Source organism: Microcaecilia unicolor, chromosome 9 (assembly GCF_901765095.1).
Source record: "Microcaecilia unicolor chromosome 9, aMicUni1.1, whole genome shotgun sequence".
Taxonomy (NCBI): domain Eukaryota; kingdom Metazoa; phylum Chordata; class Amphibia; order Gymnophiona; family Siphonopidae; genus Microcaecilia; species Microcaecilia unicolor.
Window position 1 is genome coordinate 74507346 of NC_044039.1, and position 22655 is coordinate 74530000.

General features: G+C 47.7%; 1 protein-coding gene across 1 annotated transcript in view; it reads left to right on the top strand.

Moving 5' to 3' along the window:
• The window catches only part of PHF21B (PHD finger protein 21B), a 559570-nt gene extending 537587 nt beyond the window's left edge, over positions 1–21983 (top strand). The window contains exon 15 of the mRNA XM_030215094.1: positions 21672–21983. Within this exon, the coding sequence (XP_030070954.1) occupies positions 21672–21896 (225 nt within the window). The 3' untranslated portion in view covers positions 21897–21983. The remainder of the gene's footprint in view (positions 1–21671) is intronic.
• The last annotated feature ends 672 nt before the right edge of the window (positions 21984–22655 follow it).

The following is a 22655-nucleotide window of genomic DNA, read 5'->3' on the forward strand; positions in this document are numbered from 1 at the left end:
GCCCCCTGCCTTTAAAGAAAAAGGTGTGAAGCGGCGTGACAGGCAGCGCCTCACGTCTGCCCTGCTTGTAAACGAAGTAAATCTCCATTCTCCTTCTCCTCCTCATTGTCGGGCCTTCACTCACTGGGTCCCGCCCTCCTCTGAGGTAACTTCCTATTTCTGCGAGGGCGGGACCCAGTGAGTGAAGGCCCGACGATGACGAGGAGAAGGAGAATGGAGATTTACTTCGTTTACAAGCAGGGCAGATGCAAGGCGCTGCCTGCCACGCCGCTTCACACCTTTTTCTTTAAAGGCAGGTGGCAGGAGATGAGGGCTGACTGCAGCGCCAGCGGAGCACCCCCCCCCCCCCACCCACCCAGCGTTCGCATCATTTCAAAACCCTGCCCGTCTCTAGCTTTCCCTCTCTTCGTGAGTTTGTTCGGCCTCAGAGTCCCGCCTTCTGATGTCATTTCCTCGAGGGCGGGACTCTGAAGGAACGAACTCATGAAGAGAGGGAAAGCTAGAGACGGGCAGGGTTTTGAAATGATGCAAACGCTGCGACCGAGGTAAATTAAACATTTAAACCCCAAGCGGTATGGCGGCGCAGCACCGCAGCGGCGCCCTTGAAGGCAGGCACCCCCCCTGCGGTGCTTACCCTGCTTACCGTGTTGGAACGGCCCTGTTTACAACATTCCACACAGTGGATGTAAATAAATTAAACATTCCTTCCTAATAATCTGCACCCTGACTTAAAATGAATTAAGAGACAGAAGAATCTGCAACTCCTGCTTTGCTTCTGTCATCCAAAAATGTCCTCAGTTGCTGAGGCTTATAAAAGATATATTGGGACAGTTCTGCAGGCAAGGACAAGAAAACCCTCCTCCCCAGCCTTTAAGGTGGACTTCCTGCTATGTAATCATCAATCTGTAGGGTTCCTATATCCCTGGAAAAGACAGAAGTACCTTCCTCGGTTCTGTTTGTAAAGTTATCAAATCAATCAAGGTGACAGATCAGTGAGGCATCTGAACTGCTAAATGAGTAGCCTACATCTGCCCGAGGGTAGTCTCAGCTGCACATGATGGACTTCAGCATGCCCCAACTAGCTTTTTTCTGGGACGATTCCTGGACTTCTTGAACATCCTAGCCAAACCCAGATCTACAGGAAATGTGAAGTGCTTGGGCACCAGGTGAAGGAGTGATCAGTGGCGTAGCTAGGGTAGTTGACACCCGGGGTCGGTCATTTTTTAACACTACCCCCCCCCCCAAAAAAAAATCCAGTACTAGGCATACCGAGAATACAAAACACTCAGGACCTATAGAGCAATTCTACCATACCATAAGCAGTAATTTGCACGAGTCACACAAGGAAAAGGAAAGCATCTTAAACACTACAGTGAGCACTAGAACATCAATTCACCTATTGTAAAACGAAAACAGACAGATTAGTACAGATCGTCGATCCTGCACAGTCAATGCCAACTGAAAGCCACGTCTTTTTCACATATAGATACACCCTAATCCACTATAGAATAAGTAATCATAAACTTTCTATTTTGACAAAAATTAAACTGAACCCCCGATGCCAGACTCTGCATACAATGCAACACCACAGAAACAGAAAATATCCTCTAGTACTGTGCAAAATATAAAGACAGCAGATGTAAATTTGAAAAAACTAACAAATACCAATCACCACTTTACAAATTAACAAATAGAAATAAAACAAATAATATCATTTTATTGGACTAATACATTTAGCTTTCAGAGGCCAAAACCTCCTTCCTCAGGTCAATTCAGTATAGTACTGTTACAGTCCTATCCTGACCTGAGGAAGGGGGTTTTGTTCTCCGAAAGTAAAATGTATTAAAATTAGTCCAATAAAAAGATTACCTTATTTACATGTTCTATTATAAACATTTATTAACACAGCTACAATACTACTTTATCCTAAAGCAAAAAAATAAAAATATACAGTATATTTACAGTTCGTTGTCTCTGGTTTCTGCTTTCCTCATCTTTTCACTGTCTTCCTTCTATCCAGCATCTGTCTTCGCTCTCTCTCTGCCATCCAGTGTCTGCCCTCTCTCTCTCTCTCTCTGCCCCTTCCATCCACTGTCTGCCCTCTCTCCCTTCCATCCACTTCTGCCCCTTCCATCCACCATTTGCCCCAGTCTGCCCTCTTTCTCTCTCCCCTTCCACCCACCATCTGCCATTTCTCTCTGCCCCTTCAATCCATCTGCCCTCCCTCTCTCATCCGTCCAGGGTCTGCCCTCCCTCACGTGCCCCCATTCCATCTAGGATCTGTCCCCTCTCTCTCTGCCCCCTCTTTTCAGCCCCCAGTTCCAGTCCCCTTCATCCACCACATGCCTTGCATCCCCCCCTTTCAGCCCCAGACCCATTCTCCCACCTGCCCCAGGCATGGACCCATTTTCCCTCCTGCCTCCTTGTCAGACCCCCAGTTCCAGCTTCAGACCCCTTCTCCCATCTGAGCACTCCCCTCCCCCCTCTGAGCACCCCCATCCTCCCCAATCCCCTTCTCCCCTCCCTGAGCACCCATCTGAGCTCCCCCACCTTCCCTAATCCCCTTTAAGCACCCCTCTGAGCTCCCCCACCCCTCCCCAATCCCCTTCTCCCCTCCTTGATGCTCTCCCACCCTCCCTAATCCCCTTTAAGCACCCCTCTGAGCTCCCCCACCCCTCCACAATCCCCTTCTCCCCTCCTTGATGCTCTCCCACCCTCCCTAATCCCTTTTAAGCGCCCCCACCCCTCCCCAATCCCCTTCTCCCCTCTGACCCCCCCCCCCCCCCACACACACACACAGCTGTTTTTTTCGAAGCGCCGGAGAGTGGCAGGCAGCGCGCCTCGCGTCTGCCCTACTAGTAAAGAAGATCTCGCTGACGTCGTCCTTCCAACACTGAGTCCCGCCCACCCTCGCGGTAATAGGAAGTTGCCTCAGAGGGGGGCGGGACTCAATGTGGGAAGGGCGACTACGTCAGCGAGATCTTCTTTACTAGCAGGGCAGACGCGAGGCGCGCTGTCTGCCACTCTCCAGCGCTTCAAAAAAAAAAGTTTTAAAGGCGGAGCAGCGGGAGCGGAGCACCCCCCCCCCCCACCCGATGACACCCGGAGCGGACCGCCCCCACCGCCCCGCCCTTGCTACGCCACTGGGAGTGATCATTCAAGATATGCAGGAACTGCAAGAAACAATAACACAAAGCAAAGGGCTGCAAAGAAGTTACCATGTATAGCCCCTGCAGAGGCGGGAGACATACATACAGGCACAACATTCAGACAAAATAGTCATACATCAGTGCCACACTGAAAGCTGAGACAAAAGGAATAGTGGAGCCCTTGCCCTCAGGGACCCACTCTGATGCCACCACAGAGGGGGCCATTCCTGTATTCCAGAAACAAAACAGGAAGACTAGCAATTATCTTGACTGTGACCACAAGAAGAATTTAAAAGAAAATGTGAATGGGCATACCAATAACCAGAGAAAACCAATGAGAACCAAAAAGAAAAAAACCCCAGAAACTACTGAGGACCCCTGACCCAAAAAGGCAATAGGTTTGCAGGACAAACCTCAGAACCCCTGTGACCAATAAATAAACTACCCAGATCCCTAGTATGGAAGCAAATAACCCCTTGGAGGAATGAAAAAGGAAAGAGCACTAGCTGACCAGTTGGTACAGTCTCCCAATCTACTGGCACATTGGAGAATATGGCAGACATGTACCCAGCAATACCACTCATGTTTTTTTTTTTTAAATATTTTTATTAATGTATGGTGCCATTAACATTACAACTTGTACCATTTACAAGAACATAACACTGTCATGAAAACAACGTCTTCAAATACGTCTTGCCCCCCTCCCAGAAAAAACACAATGACCTCCATAACGATTTTATGTTTATATCCCCTCCCATCCCACCCTCCCCCTACCCTCCTCTCCTCCCACCCCCTATTCTCCCCCTCCCCCTAATTGGATGTTTCTCCTATTTACACGCTTACTCTAAGAACCTAGACCAGGACTCTTCTGGCAGAGCAAGGTACGAGTTCTCCCCCACAGATCTCGATATTGGCGATTCCTCAGGGAGACAGCAGATTTAAGTGATGTGCCTACCCAGTAACACATATCTAACATGCAGATCTTCCACATTGCTAGGTCGGGGGGCTCCTCATCAACCCACTTTTTTAATATGCATTTCTTCAGTATGATCATGGTCAACAGTACAAATTTGGACTGAGCACTTCCCAACCCTTGTTCTCAGAGAGAATCCCCGCAGCCCATCAAAGTAACCGAATACTTCCACTCCAATGTACGTTGCAAAATTTCTTCTACCAATCCCAACACCCCGACCCACAGAGCATGCAGTGAAGGACATTCCATAAAGGAGTGTAAAAAAGTGCCCGCACTCCCCTTACACTTATTACACATGTCATCCTGCCACAACCCCAACACCTTCCCTCAGGATTTAGTGATATGTACCCTATGGAGGATTCTATACTGTATGTCTTGAAGGGAAGTGTTCGGGGTGATCCTTCTCAAATTGTTAAAGACTGCTCCCAGGCGTTCCACTGTGATATCTTCTACTACCTCCCTGCTCCATGCCTCTGCTAAATGTGTCATGTGTGATGCCTTCTGATGGTCTCTAATCATTTGATGCCACCTTGCCAGCCCATTACATGGCGAGCTTGTTTGTAGGAAAAGGTGATCTAATTTAGTAAACCGAACTATAGTCCGACTCCTGCGCTCCTCACTCAGCACATAATCTCGCACCTGTAGGTATGCAAAGAATTGGGAGCCAGCAAGCTGTAGTTCATTTTTAACCTTATCAAACATTTGGAAAACTCTATCCTCCTCTCTTCTAAGTTGGCCTATAAATCTACAGCCCTTTTCCCGCCACCCGAAATATACCGACATTCCCATTCCTGCCGGGAAATCCATGTTCCCCACTAATGGCATAAATGGGCTAATCCCCTTGCCTGCGTCCCCATGCCCTCTCCACCATCTCCAAGCCCGTTGTAACGCAGCAAATATGGGTTTCCCACTAACTTCCGCGCCACACCCCCCCCCCCCCCCCCCCCCCGCAATGCCCAAGATTCTAAGACCGCAAAAGGATCATTCGGCCTAAACCAGCTCTCCCAGAAACCTTGTAAGGCATAAAGGGGCATAATCGAACGGAAACGTCTATCTCCATGGGCGTTTATCTCCGAGAACGGGTCCATGAAGGGGCGGACCGAACTGTATTTTCGCAAAAAATAGACGTCCATGTTTTATTCGACAATTTGTGAGCTGGGCGTTTTTGTTTTTCAGCGATAATGGAAAATGAAAGCACCCAGCTCAAAAACGAATAACTCCAAGACATTTATTTGTGGGAGGGGCCAGGATTCGTAGTGCACTGGTCCCCTTCACATGCCAACTGGGCACCCTAGGGGGCACTTCTACAAAAACAAAAAAAAAAGGTAAAAGAGCTCCCAGGTGCATAGCACCCTTCCCTTGTGTGTTGAGCCCCCCCCCCAAATCCCCCTCAAAACCCACTGCCCACAAGTCTACACCATTACTATAGCCCTAAGGGGTGAAGGGGGGCACCTACATGTGGGTACAGTGGGTTTGGGGGGCGGTTTGGAGGGCTCCCATTTACCAGCACAAGTGTAACAGGTGGGGGGGGATGGGCCTGGGTCCACCTGCCTGAAGTCCACTGCACCCCCTAATAACTGCTCCAGTGACCTGCATACTGCTGCCAGGGAGGTGGGTATGACATTTGAGAGTGACAATAAAAAGTTGTGAAACGGCATATTTTGTGGTGGGAGGGGGTTTATGACCACTGGGGGAGTCAGGGGAGGTCATCCCCGATTCCCTCCAGTGGTCATCTGGTCATTTAGGGCACTTATTGGGGCCTTACTCGTGGAAAAACAGGGTCCAGGAAAAGTGCCCTAAATTCTCGCTACAAATGCATATTCTTTTTCCATTATCGGCGAAAGGCGCCCATCTCTGATCGGCCGATAACCACGCCCCAGTTCCACCTTCACCACGCCTTTGACACGCCCCCATCAACTTTGTCCGCATCCGCGACGGAGTGCAGTTGAAAACGTCCAAATTCGGCTTTCGATTATACCGCTTTATTCGTTTTTGTGAGATAAACGTCTATCTCCCGATTTGGGTCACAATATAGGCGTTTTTCTATTTCGATTATAAGCAGGATAGTGTCCCTCTCCCGAAATCAGTTCATGTATCCACCGCATTAACGCTGCTACATTATATCTCCTCAAATCCGGAAGTCTAAGGCCTCCTTGTGCTCTGCCCTGTATCAACTTAGCAAAGGCAATCCTAGGGCATTTGGCATGCCAGATAAAAGTACCAACAGTACTGCGATACTTTTTCTCCTCCCCCTTTCGCACCCACAGCAGAAGCATTTGTAATGGGTATAAAAGCTTAGGCAGTAGCACCATCTTAACCAGCGCTATCCTTCCCATGAAATTTAAAGGTAAGTCTCTCCATTTTTGACATAATTTTTCTAGTTCTTCCAGACGGCTTACCAGATTTCTTTTATACACCCAGGCCTGATCCGCACTAAGATATACCCCTAAATATTTAATACCATCTGTGGCCCAGCGTAATGGGAAGTTCTACGAGTCTCTACAACGACACCGACCACTTACGGGAAGCGCCTCTGATTTCCCAAAGTTGATGCTGAGACCCGAAAAAGTCCCAAAGGCCCAGATAAGTTGCATCACCAAAGGTAGAGTTCTAGTCGCCTCATCCATTAATAATAGCATATCGTCTGCAAATAAATTTATTTTATATTCCTCTCCTCCCACTCTTATGCTTTTCAAACTCGCCTCTTGTCTAATTCTAGCTGCCAGAGGCTCCAGCGTTAAAATGAATAATAACGGTGACAACAGGCATCCCTGCCTGGTTCCGCCCCCAAAGAAAAAACCTCTGTCAAAGAGCCGTTTATAAGAATTTGAGCTGTTGGTGAGCTATACATAGCTCAGACCCAAGCCAAAAACTCCCCCTGGATGCCGAAGCGCTCCAAAATCCAGAACATATATTTCCACACCACCTTATCAAATGCTTTCTCGGCATCCAGGCTGGCCAAAACCGCGTCCCCCCGTCCGTCCTTTCCCCTCCATTAGAATCCGACTCAGTTTCAGTATGTTTGCCGACGCAAATCTACCCTTAACAAAGCCCACCTGATCTGGATGAACCAGACAGGGGACCACCCGTCCCAATCGGTCCGCCAACACCGATGCCAAAATCTTTACATCTTGGTTCAACAGGGAGATTGGTCTGTACAAGCCCACCAGCTCCCCGTCTTTCCCTGGCTTGGGGAGTACCACTATGTGTGCATGATTCAACACTGGTCCCAGACTACTCTGCTCTCTGATGTCCTCACACATAGCAATAAATGGATCTACTATCATATCCTGAAGGATTTTATAATATTCCACTCCCAGCCCGTCTGGGCCCGATGCCTTTGCCAACGGGATGCGCTTGATTACAATCTGAACTTCCTTCCCTTGTATTGGCGTGCTCAGCATCCTCTGTTGCTCCTCTGATACAGTGGGCAATCCCACCCCCTCCAGGAATTCCCTACATTTATCCTCAGAGAATGACCCCTCCTTGTATAGCGCCGAAAAAAAATTTACAAACTCCCTTTTAATAGCCGGTAGTGTAGCACAAATCTGCCCATTCTTGTCTCTAATTTTGCTGATAAATTTCCTGGCAGGCCTCTGGGTCACTAGAGATGCTAACATCTTACCCGTTTTGTTGCCCCACCGATGTAATTTGTACTTATACAAATTGACATTGTAAAGCACCTCCTCGTCCAGGACCTCCTGTATTTCTTTCCTGCACTCCATGTAAGCCTGTCATTTACCTATAGAGGAGCAACCAATAAGGGCCCTTCGCACCTCCCGCAGCTTCATGGTTAGATCTTTAAGCTTCATCCCTCGTTTTTTATTTTTCAAGGCCACATATGAAATAATTTTCCCCCGCAACACGGCCTTCGCCGCCTCCCAGAAAATCCTCGGGCTCACAGACTGCTCTTCATTGTCGATTTTATAATCCAACCAGCTCTTCCTTAAATAATAGCAAAATTCCCTGCTCTGATAGAGAGCCGGATTCATCCTCCAGCAGGTTGGTCCCTCCCTGCTCCCCCATGCCCACTCTGCCCAAACGGGGGCATGATCAGACACATCTGGCTCTCCAATTCCCGACCTCACCGATGCCAAACCTACTGAGTGGGAGACAAGCAGGTAGTCAAAACGGGAGTGGGCTCCATGAGGGTGGGAAAAAATTGTGTAATCAGTATCATCTAAGTGTTGTTGCATCCAGATATCCACCAAATCTAATTCTCTCATGAGAAAGTTCACCCCTTTATCTTCGTGATCCTTTTCTGCTTTCCTTGGGGGTTTGCAATCTATTGACGGGTCACTGGTGATGTTGAAGTCCCCCCCTACAACAAGTTGGTAATTGCCTAGAGACATCAACTTAGCTGCCAACAAGGTGAAAAATTTATGACAATATACATTTGGAGCATATACATTACAAAGCCCCACCTTAATCCCCTGTAGCACTGCCGCCACTATCAAAAATCGCCTTTCTGGATCCTGATACATTGTATGTAAGTCAAAGGCAATAGATTTTCTGATTAGAATAGCCACCCCCCCGCTTTCGCCCATTGTATGATGCAAAATATATGTCCCCAACCCAGTCCTTCTTCAATTTAAGGTGTTCTAGCCTGCTGAGGTGAGTCTCTTGAATCATGGCCACGTCAGCTTTCTGACGTTTCAGAGCCTGCAAAATTTTTGTTCTCTTTACTGGTGAATGTACTCCATCTACATTCAATGATATAATTTTAAGGTTAGCCATGCATCTCCATTTGTCTCCAAACAGCGTGAGAGTCAATTCCTCATGTGGCCCAAGGGCTTCCCAGCTGAGCCCTCAGCAACCAGAGACACTGCTCTTGCCCCCTGTGCCTCATACCATCCCCGTACCTCTCATACATTTGCCACTCCCTCGGTCCTAGAGTTAACCAAATAAACATCCAATAATAAACCCTCTCCCACCCTCTCCCCCTTCCCCCCCTGCACATCCCTCCCTCTTCCCGCCTCCCTACCCCTTTCTCCAGCCCCCAAACCCCTCTTCCCTCCCTTCCCCTGCCACCCCTCTGCACACATCGTATTCCATTGTTCCATCATCCACACCCACAGCCATACACCTCTTTCCCCCCAACCCATCATTACCAACTCTATTACCCCGCTTCCACCTCCCCCTCCCGTAGAGTATGTACCCCTCTTCTGACACTAACCTATGTGCTCCCTTACCCTTCCTTACCCCATGCTCTAAAACTACTGAATAGCTCAAATAGTCCACAACCATTTGCAATTCAACAAAAGAAGATAGAAAGGAGAAAAAGAAAGAGACAAAAGGAAAAAAAAAGGGGGAATATTAATCAGAATTGTAGCAGTGCATACAGTGCAATTAAAGCAACTTTAACAGTATGGGGCTTTGTCTGTGTAACCTCTCTGCTGGGACCGATTTGAAATCATAGCTTATAAGTGCTGTATCCAGCAGTCCCACTCCATCTTCTGCATCCACCTTCTGGTGTCCATGCTCCATTCTGTACTCAGGGTCCACCATCTCTTTCAACGGCAACATCCCCGATCTTTCTGATCCTTTAACCTATGTGCGTTTCTTCTTCTTCACTTGTACACATTTATACACCTCAGTTGCCTCACACTTACAAAGGTCCACAGTCCCACCTCATGCACTGATCAAATCCTCTGCTTTTATGTTTAAATCATTTTTATTAACAATAACAGATATAACATATGTTCTTTCAGAATGTACACAAATTGGCAGTCATTATACCACTGGATCCACATATTTTCCATTATACATTTCCCATGTGACCATATTATGACCCCTTAGCCCCTATGTAACCATCTGTCTTCCCTACCCTTCCTTAACTACCCACCCATCCCTCCCTACCTTTCCCCTATCCCTCAAGTTCTGGGATATACTCAGTTAGTTAATCTAAAGGCTACTAGTATTAGAAGTTCAACAGATGACTCCTAGAAGCAGCGGGTAATGTCTCTAAGAATGGTCTCCATCTCTTTAAGAATTGTTGCAAGTCAGGCTCAGGTTTACCCTGACACATCTGTCTTTCCAAACGCATCAAAGTCACCATTTGCATTCTCCACCTCTGTGCTGAGGGTCCATCAGGAGAGAGCCAATCTGTAAGAATAGTTGCCTTTGCTATAACAGTAGCTCATTTCACAAAGGCTACGCATCCCCCTGGGACTGGGGGGCTCAGTACAGGTTTACCAAACAACAGCAACGGAGAATAACGCCAGACTGTGGCCCACAGTTTAGAGATCTGTTCCAAAATACTCTTCCAGAATTTCTCCACCTGTGCACAGCGCCAGAACATATGTCCCAAAGTCGCTCCCTCTCTCCCACATTTGGGGCATGCCCCGTCTGGGGAAGCTCCCATATGGAACGCTCGCCGTGGGGGAATATGAAGTCTAAGAGCAAAGCGATACTGCATCTCCCAATGTGCCGACAGCGGAGAAGTTCGGTGGATGGTCAGGACGTGATTTTTGAACATTTCGAGCGTAACAGCCACGTTCAGATCTTTCTCCCATTCCCCGGCATATTTTGCGTATTCCAGCTCCAATTTATGATCTTTAATATGTCTGTGGTGGTACTTCAAAGGCACTTTCTGTTGGGAGTTAAGTGAAAACGCCTCCACTACCTCCACTTGAACATCTTCTGCCAGGTCTTCCCATTCCAGGCTAGACACATAGTGTTGTAGTTGCCAATAGTGGAAGTAGTCTCCCGGAGTTAACAGTTTTAGCCTTTGAAGTTCTGCGAAGGCTTTTAGTCTCCCTTCCTCAGTAAGTATCTGTTGAAAATAAATTATTCCTTGTCCTTCCCATCGCTTGAACACGGCATATAAATCTCCAGGTGGAAAGTCCGGGTTCCCTCTCAGTGGTAAATACGGAGTAGTTTTATGGGAGAAATGATGCATTTTGCAAATCCACTTCCATGTTTTTTGCGCAGTTTGTGAGATGTTAGTGAACTTCAAAACAGGGGAAGCTCCTCTATCCGAGGCATGCAAGGCACTGCTAAAATGAAGGGGGTTAAATAAGTTTTTCTCCATTTGGGTTGCCGAAAAATCCGTAGTATTGCGGAACCAGTCATTAATATGTCTCATTGCACATGCTACTGTCATATGCCGCATGCTTAGCAAACCCATTCCCCCATACTCCTTTGGTATCTGCACCACTTCCAATGGCAATCGCGGTCTTTTTCCCCGCCATAAGTACCTTCGTAACATTACATTCAGTTGCTTCTCATCTTTATTAGAGAGATACAATGGTAAAACCTGAAAAACATACAACCAGCGTGGAACTATCATCATATTGTACAACGCTATGCGTCCCATGAGAGGTAGCCCCTGCCATTGACCCAGCCTTATTGCCGTTTCAGACATCAGCTTTTGAATGTTCAAGCCATAAAGCTGGGACATGTCACTCGGGATCTGCACCCCCAGGTACTTGATGGCTCCTTCTGCTCTGCGTAATGGGAAGTTAAACCCCTCCATGCCACCGGGTCCAGATTGAATGTGCATGATACGGGATTTCTCTAGGTTAACTTTGAATCCCGAGAGCGTACCAAAGTGAGATACCCTATCTATCAGCACATTGAGGGACGCAGCCGGTCTAGTGGTCATTATCAGTAAGTCGTCTGCAAACGCTAAAGCTTTCACCGTCTCGCCCCCTACCTCCACTCCAGCTATCTCCCTTTCCCTTTTTAGACTCCTCAACAGGGGTTCTATCGAGAGAAGAAACAGGGCCGGAGACAATGGACAGCCCTGCCTCGTACCCCTCGCTATGGGGAATTGAGTTGTTCTTGAGCCATTAATCAGTACTGCAGCTGTGGGGCTCGAGTACAGAGATTGGATCGCCTGGTACGCCCATCCCTTAACACCCATATGTTGTAACACTGCGAACATGTACTCCCATCCCACTCTGTCGAACGCCTTCTCGGCGTCCAGACTCACCAATATTGCCGCTTTATCTGCACAACAGCATTGCCCCATTGCCAAAAGTAGACGCCTCACATTTACTACAGCATGTCTGTTGCGTACAAAGCCCACTTGCTCTGGCTCTATTAAAATCGGCAGCAATCTCTGTACTCTGTTTGCTAAAAGCTTGGCCAGGATTTTTGTATCTACATTGATTAGTGATATGGGCCTATAAGAATCTGCCTGTATTTCCTTTCTTCCTGGCTTCAAAAGCAACGTAATTAACGCTTCATTAGCATGGGCTGGGAATTCTCCAAGTTCCACCACCTCCTATCCTCTCTGCCAGCTCTTTGGGGTCCATAAAGAAGAACACTTTATTATCCTGTACAATCCGCACTTTAGCAGGAAACATCAAAGCAAATTTCACCCCTCTGTCAAAGAGCCTTTTGCAGTGCTGCCCCATCTTCCTTCTCTGTTCAGAGACCACTGCTGAGTAGTCCTAAAAAAGCATCAATTTATGCCCCTCATACTCCAAGCTTTTCTTCTTTCTAAAAGCCTGCAGGATCATTTCTTTCTCTGCATAATTAAGTACCTTCGCAATCACTGTCCAGGCTGCTTTTCTCCTTCCTTCAACACACCTATTCTGTGAACTCTCTCAGTCTTCAGAGCACCCTCAGCCATTTGAAGATCCAGTTGCTCCCTTAGCCATTGTTCCACTAATTGCCTTAAATCTCTGTCCTTAACTGATTCAGGGATGCCAACAATGCGAATGTTGCTCCTCCTGCTTCTATTTTCTTGGTCATCTACCAGCCTCAGGCATTTCTGCTCCAGTACAGCAATTCGCACCTCCGCGGTCTCCATCTTGTCCTCTTGCTGGGACACTCTTTCCTCAGCCTGCTGCAGTCTCGTGCTTTGCCGCTCCACCGACTCACGGATCTGCTCCACTGAGGCTTGAAACTTGGAGAGCTTCTCTTCTAGTATAGCCGTGACCTGTTGGATGAGCCCCTGCATTGTGTCTGCAGATTGGCTCGTCACCCCCGCGATCTCTTTCGCCGCCACCATCTTGGGGCTTCCGTCCAACACACGCGGTTTTTGTAGGCGCTGATTTTTCGCTGACATACCAGCCATCCACCTGCACACTGGAATCGCAACCACCGCAGACGAGAGCCCTTGGTTTCCGCTACCGTTCCAGGTATTTTCTGTGCCAGATAACGAGGTCTATGCGGGCTAATTTTTAAAACATAGAAGGAGGCTGGAGCGGAGTCGATCTTCGGACGTCCGCTCAGCAGCGCTGCATCATGTGACCAATACCACTCATGTTGATGAAGACCCTGGCTGTCTTGTAGAACCAAGCTGAGAAAACAGCCCCAAGAGTAAGCAAGTCATTATTGATATCGCTTAACATTTTTCCTGTTGTTCAAAGTACTAGGTACTTAAATTACATATAAATTAAAGTGTACTCTATAGAATACACTTCGATTTCCACATGGAATTCTTGGCGCAATATATAGAATCTAGTCCTATGTCCATAAAATGATGGTAAAATGGTGTTAATTTCATTACAACGAGCATGCACGCGATATGAGGGGAAGAGTAGGGCAGGCAATGTGGCGGAGACCAGTGCTGGACAAACGCTTCAGCTGGCGGGGGTCCCCAATGTCTGCCAGCCAAACCAGGGGCCCCATAATCAATTTGGGGGGGGCAGGCTCCCGTGGCCCCCCATAGCTATGCCACTGATGTCAGGTGGCTGAGGTGAGTATTACCATCAATAAATCTGTGAACACTGCAGGAGCTCACTGTTGAAGCAGCCATTTAGCAAGAGAGCAAACCGGAAGTCTGTAGTATGAGGATCTGATATAAGTGTGTTCTTTTGTGATATATGCTCATGTGTGTGGGCATGCATGAGATTTGTGTGTGTGGGTGAGTGTAGGTGTCACTTTTCCCTCTAAGCTGAGTGGGAGTCCTCCACCTACACTCCTGTCAGTGGGGGGGTGCTGTTTTACTATCACCTTTTCAGTAGTGAGGGACAGGCAAGCTCTGCAGGACTCCAGGGAACCTGCCTGTCTCTAGCAATTGAAAGGACAATATTGAAGTACCGCCCCACACTGGCAGCAATGCAGTTGGAGTACTCCTGCTCAGCTTAGAGGAAACAATGGTAGGAGTGTGTAGATTATGGGTTTATTTGGGTGCATATGGGGTGATTAGTATGGTAATGCATGTAGGGCTTTGTTTTATAAATTTGGAGTTGTGCGGAATGCATATAAGGGGGTGTGTATATGCACATGCATATGTGGTGTGGGGGTTGTGTTTATCTTAACCTTCTAAATGAGGGGAGGGGGTAGTAGTGTCTCTAAAGGCACACTGAATTGCAATGTGTTGCCAGATGGTTCTATTATTTTTCCCTGTCTCTGTCTGCCTGTGTAGCTTTGTGTCAAAATGGTGAAAGAATGAGGAGGGGTTTTGAAATGGAGTGGTAGTCAGTGTTACAACAGCTTCTAACAATTTCCCAAAGAAAGCAGTGGCAATTTGTTTTTGGAAGCTATGTTCTCTGAAAATTCTGATAGACCCAATGTTTCTGATTTTCGGACTTGTCCCATATCGTGCCCTTTTTGCATGTGAAATTTAGTAATTCTATTAGATAGGTGCTAACATTTACACACCTATTGGATAAATTAATAGAATACTAGCATATACATACATATGTGTGCATATAGGTGGAGCATGGGCAGGGTGAAAATTTATGCAAATGTCATATAGAATACTATAAGTTTTGTATGTATCACTAGAACGTAGATGCAAACACTTATGGCTGGCAAGTGTATCTATTATTCTATGAAGGAAAGTAGGCACCTAATTTCCTTTTTTGGATTAGGCACCTAAAAAAGATGCCCTGCTATAGAATCACCCCCTCCGAGTGCAATTTTATAACAGAGTCCTAAAATTAGGCACCTGAGGGGTGTTTGGTAGGAGCCTATTCTATAAAGGAAAATAGATGCATACTTTCCTTTATAGAATACACTAGTGGAACAAAGCCTTTTTGAAACGAGCCCTAGGAAGGCTCTCGTCTAAGTGATTTTTCCTCTCTCCCCTGCCCTCCCGTCCATATCCAGCGATTCTTTCCTCCCCTTCCATCCCCTCCGTGTCCCGTGATTCTGACCTCCCCTCCATGTCCGGTGATTCTCCTCTGCCCTGCCCTCTGTGTCCCGCAATTCTGCCCTCCCCTCCATGTGCAACAATTCTCCTCTTCCCTGCCCTCCCATCCGTGTCCCGTGATTCTCTCCTCCCCTCCCATCTCATCCATGTCCATCGATTCTCCTCTGCCCTGCCCTCCCCTCTATGTCCTGCGATTCTGTCCTCCCCTCCATGTCCATCGATTGTCCTGTGCCCTGTCCGCCTATCCGTGTCCTGCAATTCTGCCCTCCCCAGAGATTGTCCTCTGCCCTGCCCTCCCATTGCATCCATATCCATCTCGAGAGTGAGAGAGAGAGAAAGAGAGAGAGTGAGAGTGTGTATATGTGTGTGTGTGAGAGAGAGCTGCTTAGGAGTCCCTGTGACAGTGGAGGGTCAGTTGCTCCTTATAGCCAGTTGTTTGAGGCAGCAAAGCATGGCTCATTTTTGAGTCACCTGGCCCCCCTTGTTCTAGTATTTTGCTTGTGTGTGTGTGAAAGAGAGAGTGAAGTGTGTGTGTGTGCGTCTGTCTGAAAGAGAGAGAGTATGAGAGACAAAGAGAGGGAGAGAGACAGACAGAGAGAGAGACAGAGAGAATGAATATTAAAAATAAAGGTGAAGAACTTCTGCTCTGGTGGGAAGGGGGAGCTGTCCACTGTAAGCACCAGGGGAAAAAAATTCAAAAACCAAGCCACTGCCACCCCCATACGTCGGTGAGAGGAAAGCAGCAGGCTGCACACATTTGCCAACTGCAACCTGGGAGAAGAGAGCTGTGCAAACGGAGGGAGGAAGAGAGAGATGGAGAGCTGAGTCCTGCCTCCCCATCATCAAAACAAAGAACTCGTGGCCAGCTCCCACCCCCTTCGGAGCCTCTGGGTCTTTGAACCAGAGGCGTAGCCACAGGTGGGCCTGAGTGGGCCCAGGCCCACCCACATTTGCCCAAGGCCCACCCAGGAATGGTGCATGCCACTGACTCGCTCCCTTCCCTCTGCTCCCACGGCGATTCCTTCAATTGTTTGTTTTGTTTTTTCTTGTGCAGCGGTGCTTCCAACTGAAGACTCCCCCCCCCCCCCCCCCCCCCCCCCCGCCCGGAAGGTAATCTCTGTCTTTTTCCTCCCTTCTGCTGCTCCTTTCCCTGTGCTCTCACCTCGTTCCGCGAGTCCGGCACTTCAGTTTTTTTTCTCCCTGCTTCTGCCACAGTGCTTCTCAGTACTGGCGTGCACTGTGCAGCAATTCACACACACAGGCTGGCTTCAGGGTTCGCTCTTCCGCATCCCTCCCTCTCCGATGCAGCTTCCTGTTAGGGCAGGACGCACGTGGCAGAGGGAACCTCGGAGCCGGCTCATGTCTGTGAATCGCTGTGCAGTGCACGCCAGTACTAAGAAGCACCGTGGCAGAAGCAGGGAGAAAAAAAACTGAAGTGCCGGACTCGCGGAATGAGGTGAGAGCACAGGGAAAGGAGCAGCAGAAGGGAGGAAAAAGACAGAGATGACCTTCCGGGCAGGGGGGGGTCTGGCGGGAAGGGAGGGGCAGGCTGAGTGGCTGGCTGGGTGCTGGACATATGGGGGGGCTGTAGGGAGAGAGGGGCTAGAGCCTTTGGGGGGAGGGGCTGGAGGGAAAGAGATGCTGGAGCTGTTGGGGGAGGGGCTGGAGGGAAGGGAGAGAAGTGTTGCCCTGTGGGAGTGGCTGGCTGAGTCCTGGACATATGGGGGGGGGGATGTAGGGAGAGAGGAGCTGGTGCTGTGAGGGGAGGGGAGGGGCTGGAAGGAAAGAGATGCTGGAGCTGTTGGGGAGGGGCTGGAGGGAAGGGAGAGAAGTGCTGGACCCATGGGGGTAGGCTGGAGAGAAGGGAGAGGGGTACTGAACTTGTGGGGAGGGGGTCTGGAGGGAAGGGAGAAAGGTGTTGGACCCTTAGGGGGGGGAAGGGAGAGAGGTGTTGTACTCATGGGAGGCGGCGGCGGCTGATTGGCTGGAAGGAAGAGAGGTGCTAAACCTGGGAGAAGGGAAGGGAAAGAGGTACTGAAGCCAAGGGATGAAAGAACAGGGAGTCAAATACTAAACACACAGAACAAGTGAGAAAAGGAGGGAGGGCAGGCAAGCCAAATGCAGGCAGATGGGGGGAAAGAGGGAGGGGAGAGAAGCTGGATGGGGAAAGATAGTGGCACAAAGATGGATGGTGAGCATGAAGAGAGAAGAAATGTCAAATGGACAGAAGACCCTAGCGAGAGAGTTAAGAGAAGGCAGTGGTTAGCAGAAACCAAAGCCTGGGATGAACATTATTTGGAGAAAAAAAAATGACCAAACAACAAAAGGTAGAAAAAATATTTTTATTTTCTATTTTGTGATTAGAATACGTCAGATTTGAAATGTACATCCTGCCAGATGTGGTGTTAGATATGGCTGGGGCCCAGGGCAGAAATCCAGGAGGGACCCCAAAGCACATTATCAGGCTGCACCTTCTTCGAGTTCTGGCAGGCTTGGGGCTCTCTCTGGCCAGGAGGCCAAGGGCAGTTGCCCTAGCTGCACTCTAACACCATCCCTGGCATGTGTCATCTTTCTTTTTTGCACAGTATAGGAGGAAATACATCTCTTTCTATTTCTCTGGTATTGTACTACATGAAAAGGCTGGCTTCTTGGGTTTTCGGTTTAATTGATGCTTATATTTGTGGTCACCTATTCTGTATTTGGCATTTGTGTTCTGTGTGTGTAACCAAGGTATTCTTTTAGTGTGAATTTTCTATGTAGCATTCTGTAGTAATTTGGCTTGTTCAGTTTTCCTAATAGATGTTGATATTTTAGGGCATCACTGTAATATTTAGGGCCCTAAAATATCATAGGTAGAATCCTTGTTTTGGGAGCTAGTGCTGGAATGATAGATTTGATCTAGGTTCTGAGTAGCTTGAATTACTTCACACGTCTGTTATTGAGATTACACAAGAGACAAATATGTATTTGGTGAGTTTTATGGGGAAGTGTCCTAGCCCTGCTCTGCATCCACTGTTGGGGAAGGGCCAGGGGATTCTGTGGATGCAGAATGTATTTGGCTTCAATACCATATGAGACAGAGCTTCAGAAACTGTGGGTTGGGATACCAAATGGGGTTACAAAACCTACATTTGGGGTCACAACTTGAGTGGGTTCTCTATGGTACATTGTTATGCACCTCCAGGGGGGGGGGGGGTCACATAATTTTATTTGGCCACTATTATGGGTTGTGGTCACAAAAGAATTGACAAACCCTGATACAGGAGAAGCATAAATGTGTTGGGGGACCATGGCTCAATGGGGACTGAAGAGTGCAGTCTTTTGGACTTCCCTCTAGCTTCAGTGTGGCCTGCACTGCTACCCTCATTGAATTTATTGGGAGCAAAGTAGGGGTGGAGCATGGGATGAGGCAGAGCACGGGTGCATCAGGTGGTGGGTTTTTCTCTTTCAGAAAGTTGGCAACTCTAGTGCCCACCCATCCAACCTGTTGGCCCACCCAAAAATTGCCTTCTGGCTATGCCACTGCTTTGAACCGTCGTCGATCAGAGGGCTAATGGGATGGAGCCAGGGTTGTGTCGGCGCAGGCAGGGCTGAAGAAAGTCAGAGCTGTAGCAGGGAATTGAGAAGGAAGGGACAGTGCTTGCAATCCATATCGATCATCCAGAAGGGCACATCTATACGAAGAACATCCCTGCCGAGCATGGCTTCCAAAAATAGAAAAGCCAACAGAACGGGGCAACGGAAGGGCCAGTGTTTTGTATTGGTTGTGTAGGAGCCCGGGAACTGCAGGTGTAGGATCGCTTTGCCCGGCGCTTCGGGGGAGGGATTTGAGGGCGGATATAGGAGGTGGGTGTGGTTAGTCATTGAAGCGCTCAATGCATTGCCTGCCACTGTTCCTGCCTGAAATATCGTCCAGAGTGATCTGTGACGTGTAAATATGCACTATGGGGTCCTTTTACTAAGACGCAATAAGCACTAATGCATGCTTACCACAGCTCAAATTGTCTTACTGTGGAGCACTCTCAGACATCCTACAGTAATTTTGAGATCAGCATGTGCTACCCACACGCTAAAAAATAAAATTTCTTTTTTAACGCTAAGTAGAGGGGTGTGGTAGCCGTTTTAGTCCACTCTTAAAGGTTATCAATAGAAATCAAACAAAATAAAACATGGAAAAGAAAATAAGATGATACCTTTTTTATTGGACATAACAATACATTTTTTGATTAGCTTTCGAAGGTTGCCCTTCTTCGTCAGATCGGAAATAAGCAAATGTGGTAGCTGATAGTATATATAAGTGAAACATCCAAGCATTTCATTGACAGTCTAACAGGGTGGGGGTGGGTAGGAGGTGTGCATGGGGACATCAAAGCATTTCATTGATAGTCTAACAGGATGGGTGTGGGTAGGTGAGAGGAGGGTGATAAACAGAGAAATACAACTTTATGGTTTATAATGGGCTAGAAAACCCAGATCCTTGTTAAGTCCTGTCTGTTGGGTGTCAAAATATTCAATCATTCTGACTTCAAAGGTCTTACGTTCCTGTATTGTACCAGTGATTTCATAGTAAGAATCCTGAAAGGTAACTTTAAAACAGTACAGAAACGTAAGACATCAAAGGGAGCATTGACATCAGGAAGAGAGGTAATGGCTACTGTGAGACCAACTCACGCTGGGAGCAGTGAGGCATTGAGTGGGTCTCCACCTGCCTCGAGGCCTCCTGTTATGCAGCCCCCCCGGGACCGACCTTCGTTGGACCCGGCCCCGAGGAGACGTGAGGATTCCACATCCTCTTCATCGGTACTGAGGAGTCTCGATGACTGGCGTCGAGCGAAGGCGAAGAAGCACTATCATCGTTCTTCGACGCACGGTACTGGGAGCTCCGGGACGTCGAGAGAGTTGGAACCCGAGAAGCGTCGGCACCGAGAGGATTGCTCACCCTCGATACAGGAGGTGCCGACGCTTCGGTCTCCCAGTAGCCCGATACCTGCTCCTGCACCTCCACCGATTTTGACACCGCCTGTCCCACCAACCCCGCAGCCTTCTTCGATGGCGGCTCTCGATGAGCGCATCCAGGCCTTGTTTCCAGAACTTCTGGAGGGACTGCTATGTCAGTCAGCTTCGGTGTCGGGGGTGCTTGCGCCTTCTCTACCATCTGCTGCAGCAGTGTCTGGCCCTTTACCTGTGGTGAGGTCCCCAACTGCGATGCCGCCTGCGGCATCAACGTCAGCTGCCACCCAGGTCGACTCCCTTTTGATGTCGGTGGAGGGAGGTTCACCGCAGTCGGACTGGGCAATGGCCTCTCGACATCGTTCCTCGGCATTGAGGCAGGTCCAGTGTCGAAGCACCTTAACTCAGGTTTTATCTGACACTGAACAGGAGCGCTCGTGGGAGTCAGATGAGAATCCCAGGCTCTCACAATCCCGCCCACCTCCCCTTTGGAGTTGTTATTGTTGGTTTCTATTTATGCTTTTTGATTAAACTGAAGAAGCACGCTCACGCCACGGGTGGGAAGTCGTCCGCGCATGTGCGGTGCGCACGTCAGAAGACTCTGGCAAAATTGTTTTATATTTTGCTTGCAAAATGCCGTCCGAATCCATGTGAGAACAATCAGCCTGCTGTCCTCGGAGAATACCTGCTACAGTAAGTATCTTCGCTTTCCTGCCTGTCAGATGCCCAGGGTCAAAATAGTGCTGGATGATTCCCAGAGATAGTTTTATAGTACTAATACTAGGGGTCAAGCCTTATTTGTAGCCTTTTTGATCCTTGATGCCTGATGGGGTCAAAGCAATTTTGATCTCTTGTGCCTTACCAACTAGATGCCAACTAAACCCCCCCAGTAGGTGTTGGGGGGAGTAGAGCAGTAGGGAAAGGACACAAATGTCAAGGGGGTGTTCAGGAGATAAGAGAGGCTCAGTAGCTCTGGTGAAAGGGTTGGGATTGGAGAAGGATGCTAGGGACAGAGGGAAGTAAGGTCCTATGTGAGGACTGGGGGAAGAAGCAATAAAGATGCTGGGAAGGGGATGGGATGTAGGATGGCAGAGTGGGGGGGGGGGGGGGGGGGGTTGGTTAATTTTAGACTATCCTTTAAGGGATAATTGGCCTAAATTAGGGCCTGCTATCTGCATTACCGCTGCCAGAAATGCACAATGTTCCTGGCTGCAGCAACAAAAAATGTATATTTACCAGAGGATTTGCTAACAGTAAATTTTGCTACAGTAAAATACAGTGTTCAAACACTTGCTGTATACCCTTGGACTTGTGTTAGGATGGGATAAATATTTTAGTAAATAAACACAAGCATAAACTAAATTTGTAAGGCATGCTAATGTTTTGAATGTGTCAAACAGATGTACATCCCTATCATATAGTGCTGCCTAGGTCAAGTAGTGCTGTAGAAATAAGCAATAGTGGTAGTAGTATTGAAAAGAAAAACAGCAATAAGACTACAAAATCTACTGTCCCTCTCTCACTGTCTCTCTTTTTTCCCTGACAGAAATGCTTAGAGCAAAAAAACAGCCTGTTGAACCAGCAGAAAGAGACTCAGTCATCTTTGGAACGTCTCAAAACTCTCATTAGATTGATACAAAATGAGCAGATGATTCAAGTTACCATGACAACTACCACCACCTCCTCCCTGCTAACTGTCCCCTGGATCAAACCCTCATCTGCCTCTGCCGCGATGCACAAAGCCTTGCAGCACTCGCAGGGCAAGAACTGACAGAACTGACTGAAACAATAACACATCTAATCAGATTTAAATAAGGAAAAAGAAGGAGCGCCCTTCTTTTTATACACATTTGTGTACCAAGGAACTTGTGAACAAATCAGCGCAGCCTATAGAGCACTCTTGCGGCAATTTGCTTCCCACAGAGCAGTCTGTTTTGCATTTTGTGTTGCCGACACATTCAGTGCTTATGAGATTAATTTTTATGTTGGCCTTAATGTATGTATGAATTTTAAATGAAAGGAAAAGAAATATGGCCAATAGAACATGTAGAAAGTGTTGAGGGCTAGACTGTTTTACAGTCGTGCTCCACACAGCAAAGGACTGGAAAAAAAAACAGACTAGTAATCTAGTAGATATACTTGGTCTGAAATCTATTTGAGAGGGGGAGGGAAATGATAGAAAACCAAACCACACAGTACTTAAGATGTATTATGACTTTGACAAATAAGATTTAACAAGCTCATTCAGGTGATGTAGAAACTGAGCTGTTAGTAAGGGTTATGGTATGAATAATACTCACAGAGCCTTCAAACAAAAAAATTCAAATTTTTTTAGTATTAGTATAGCTGAAAGTTGCAGGTATTTAATTTTTAAAAATATTGTATGAAGTTAGCATTTTTAATGGAACATTGAAGTGTTTTCATGCTGATGCTTGTGAATATGCGTACTGAAGTACTTAAAGAGGTATAACTCTAAAATCCCTTACTCTTGCAGGTTCTTTTTAATTATTTTGCTATTGATGTACTTTTC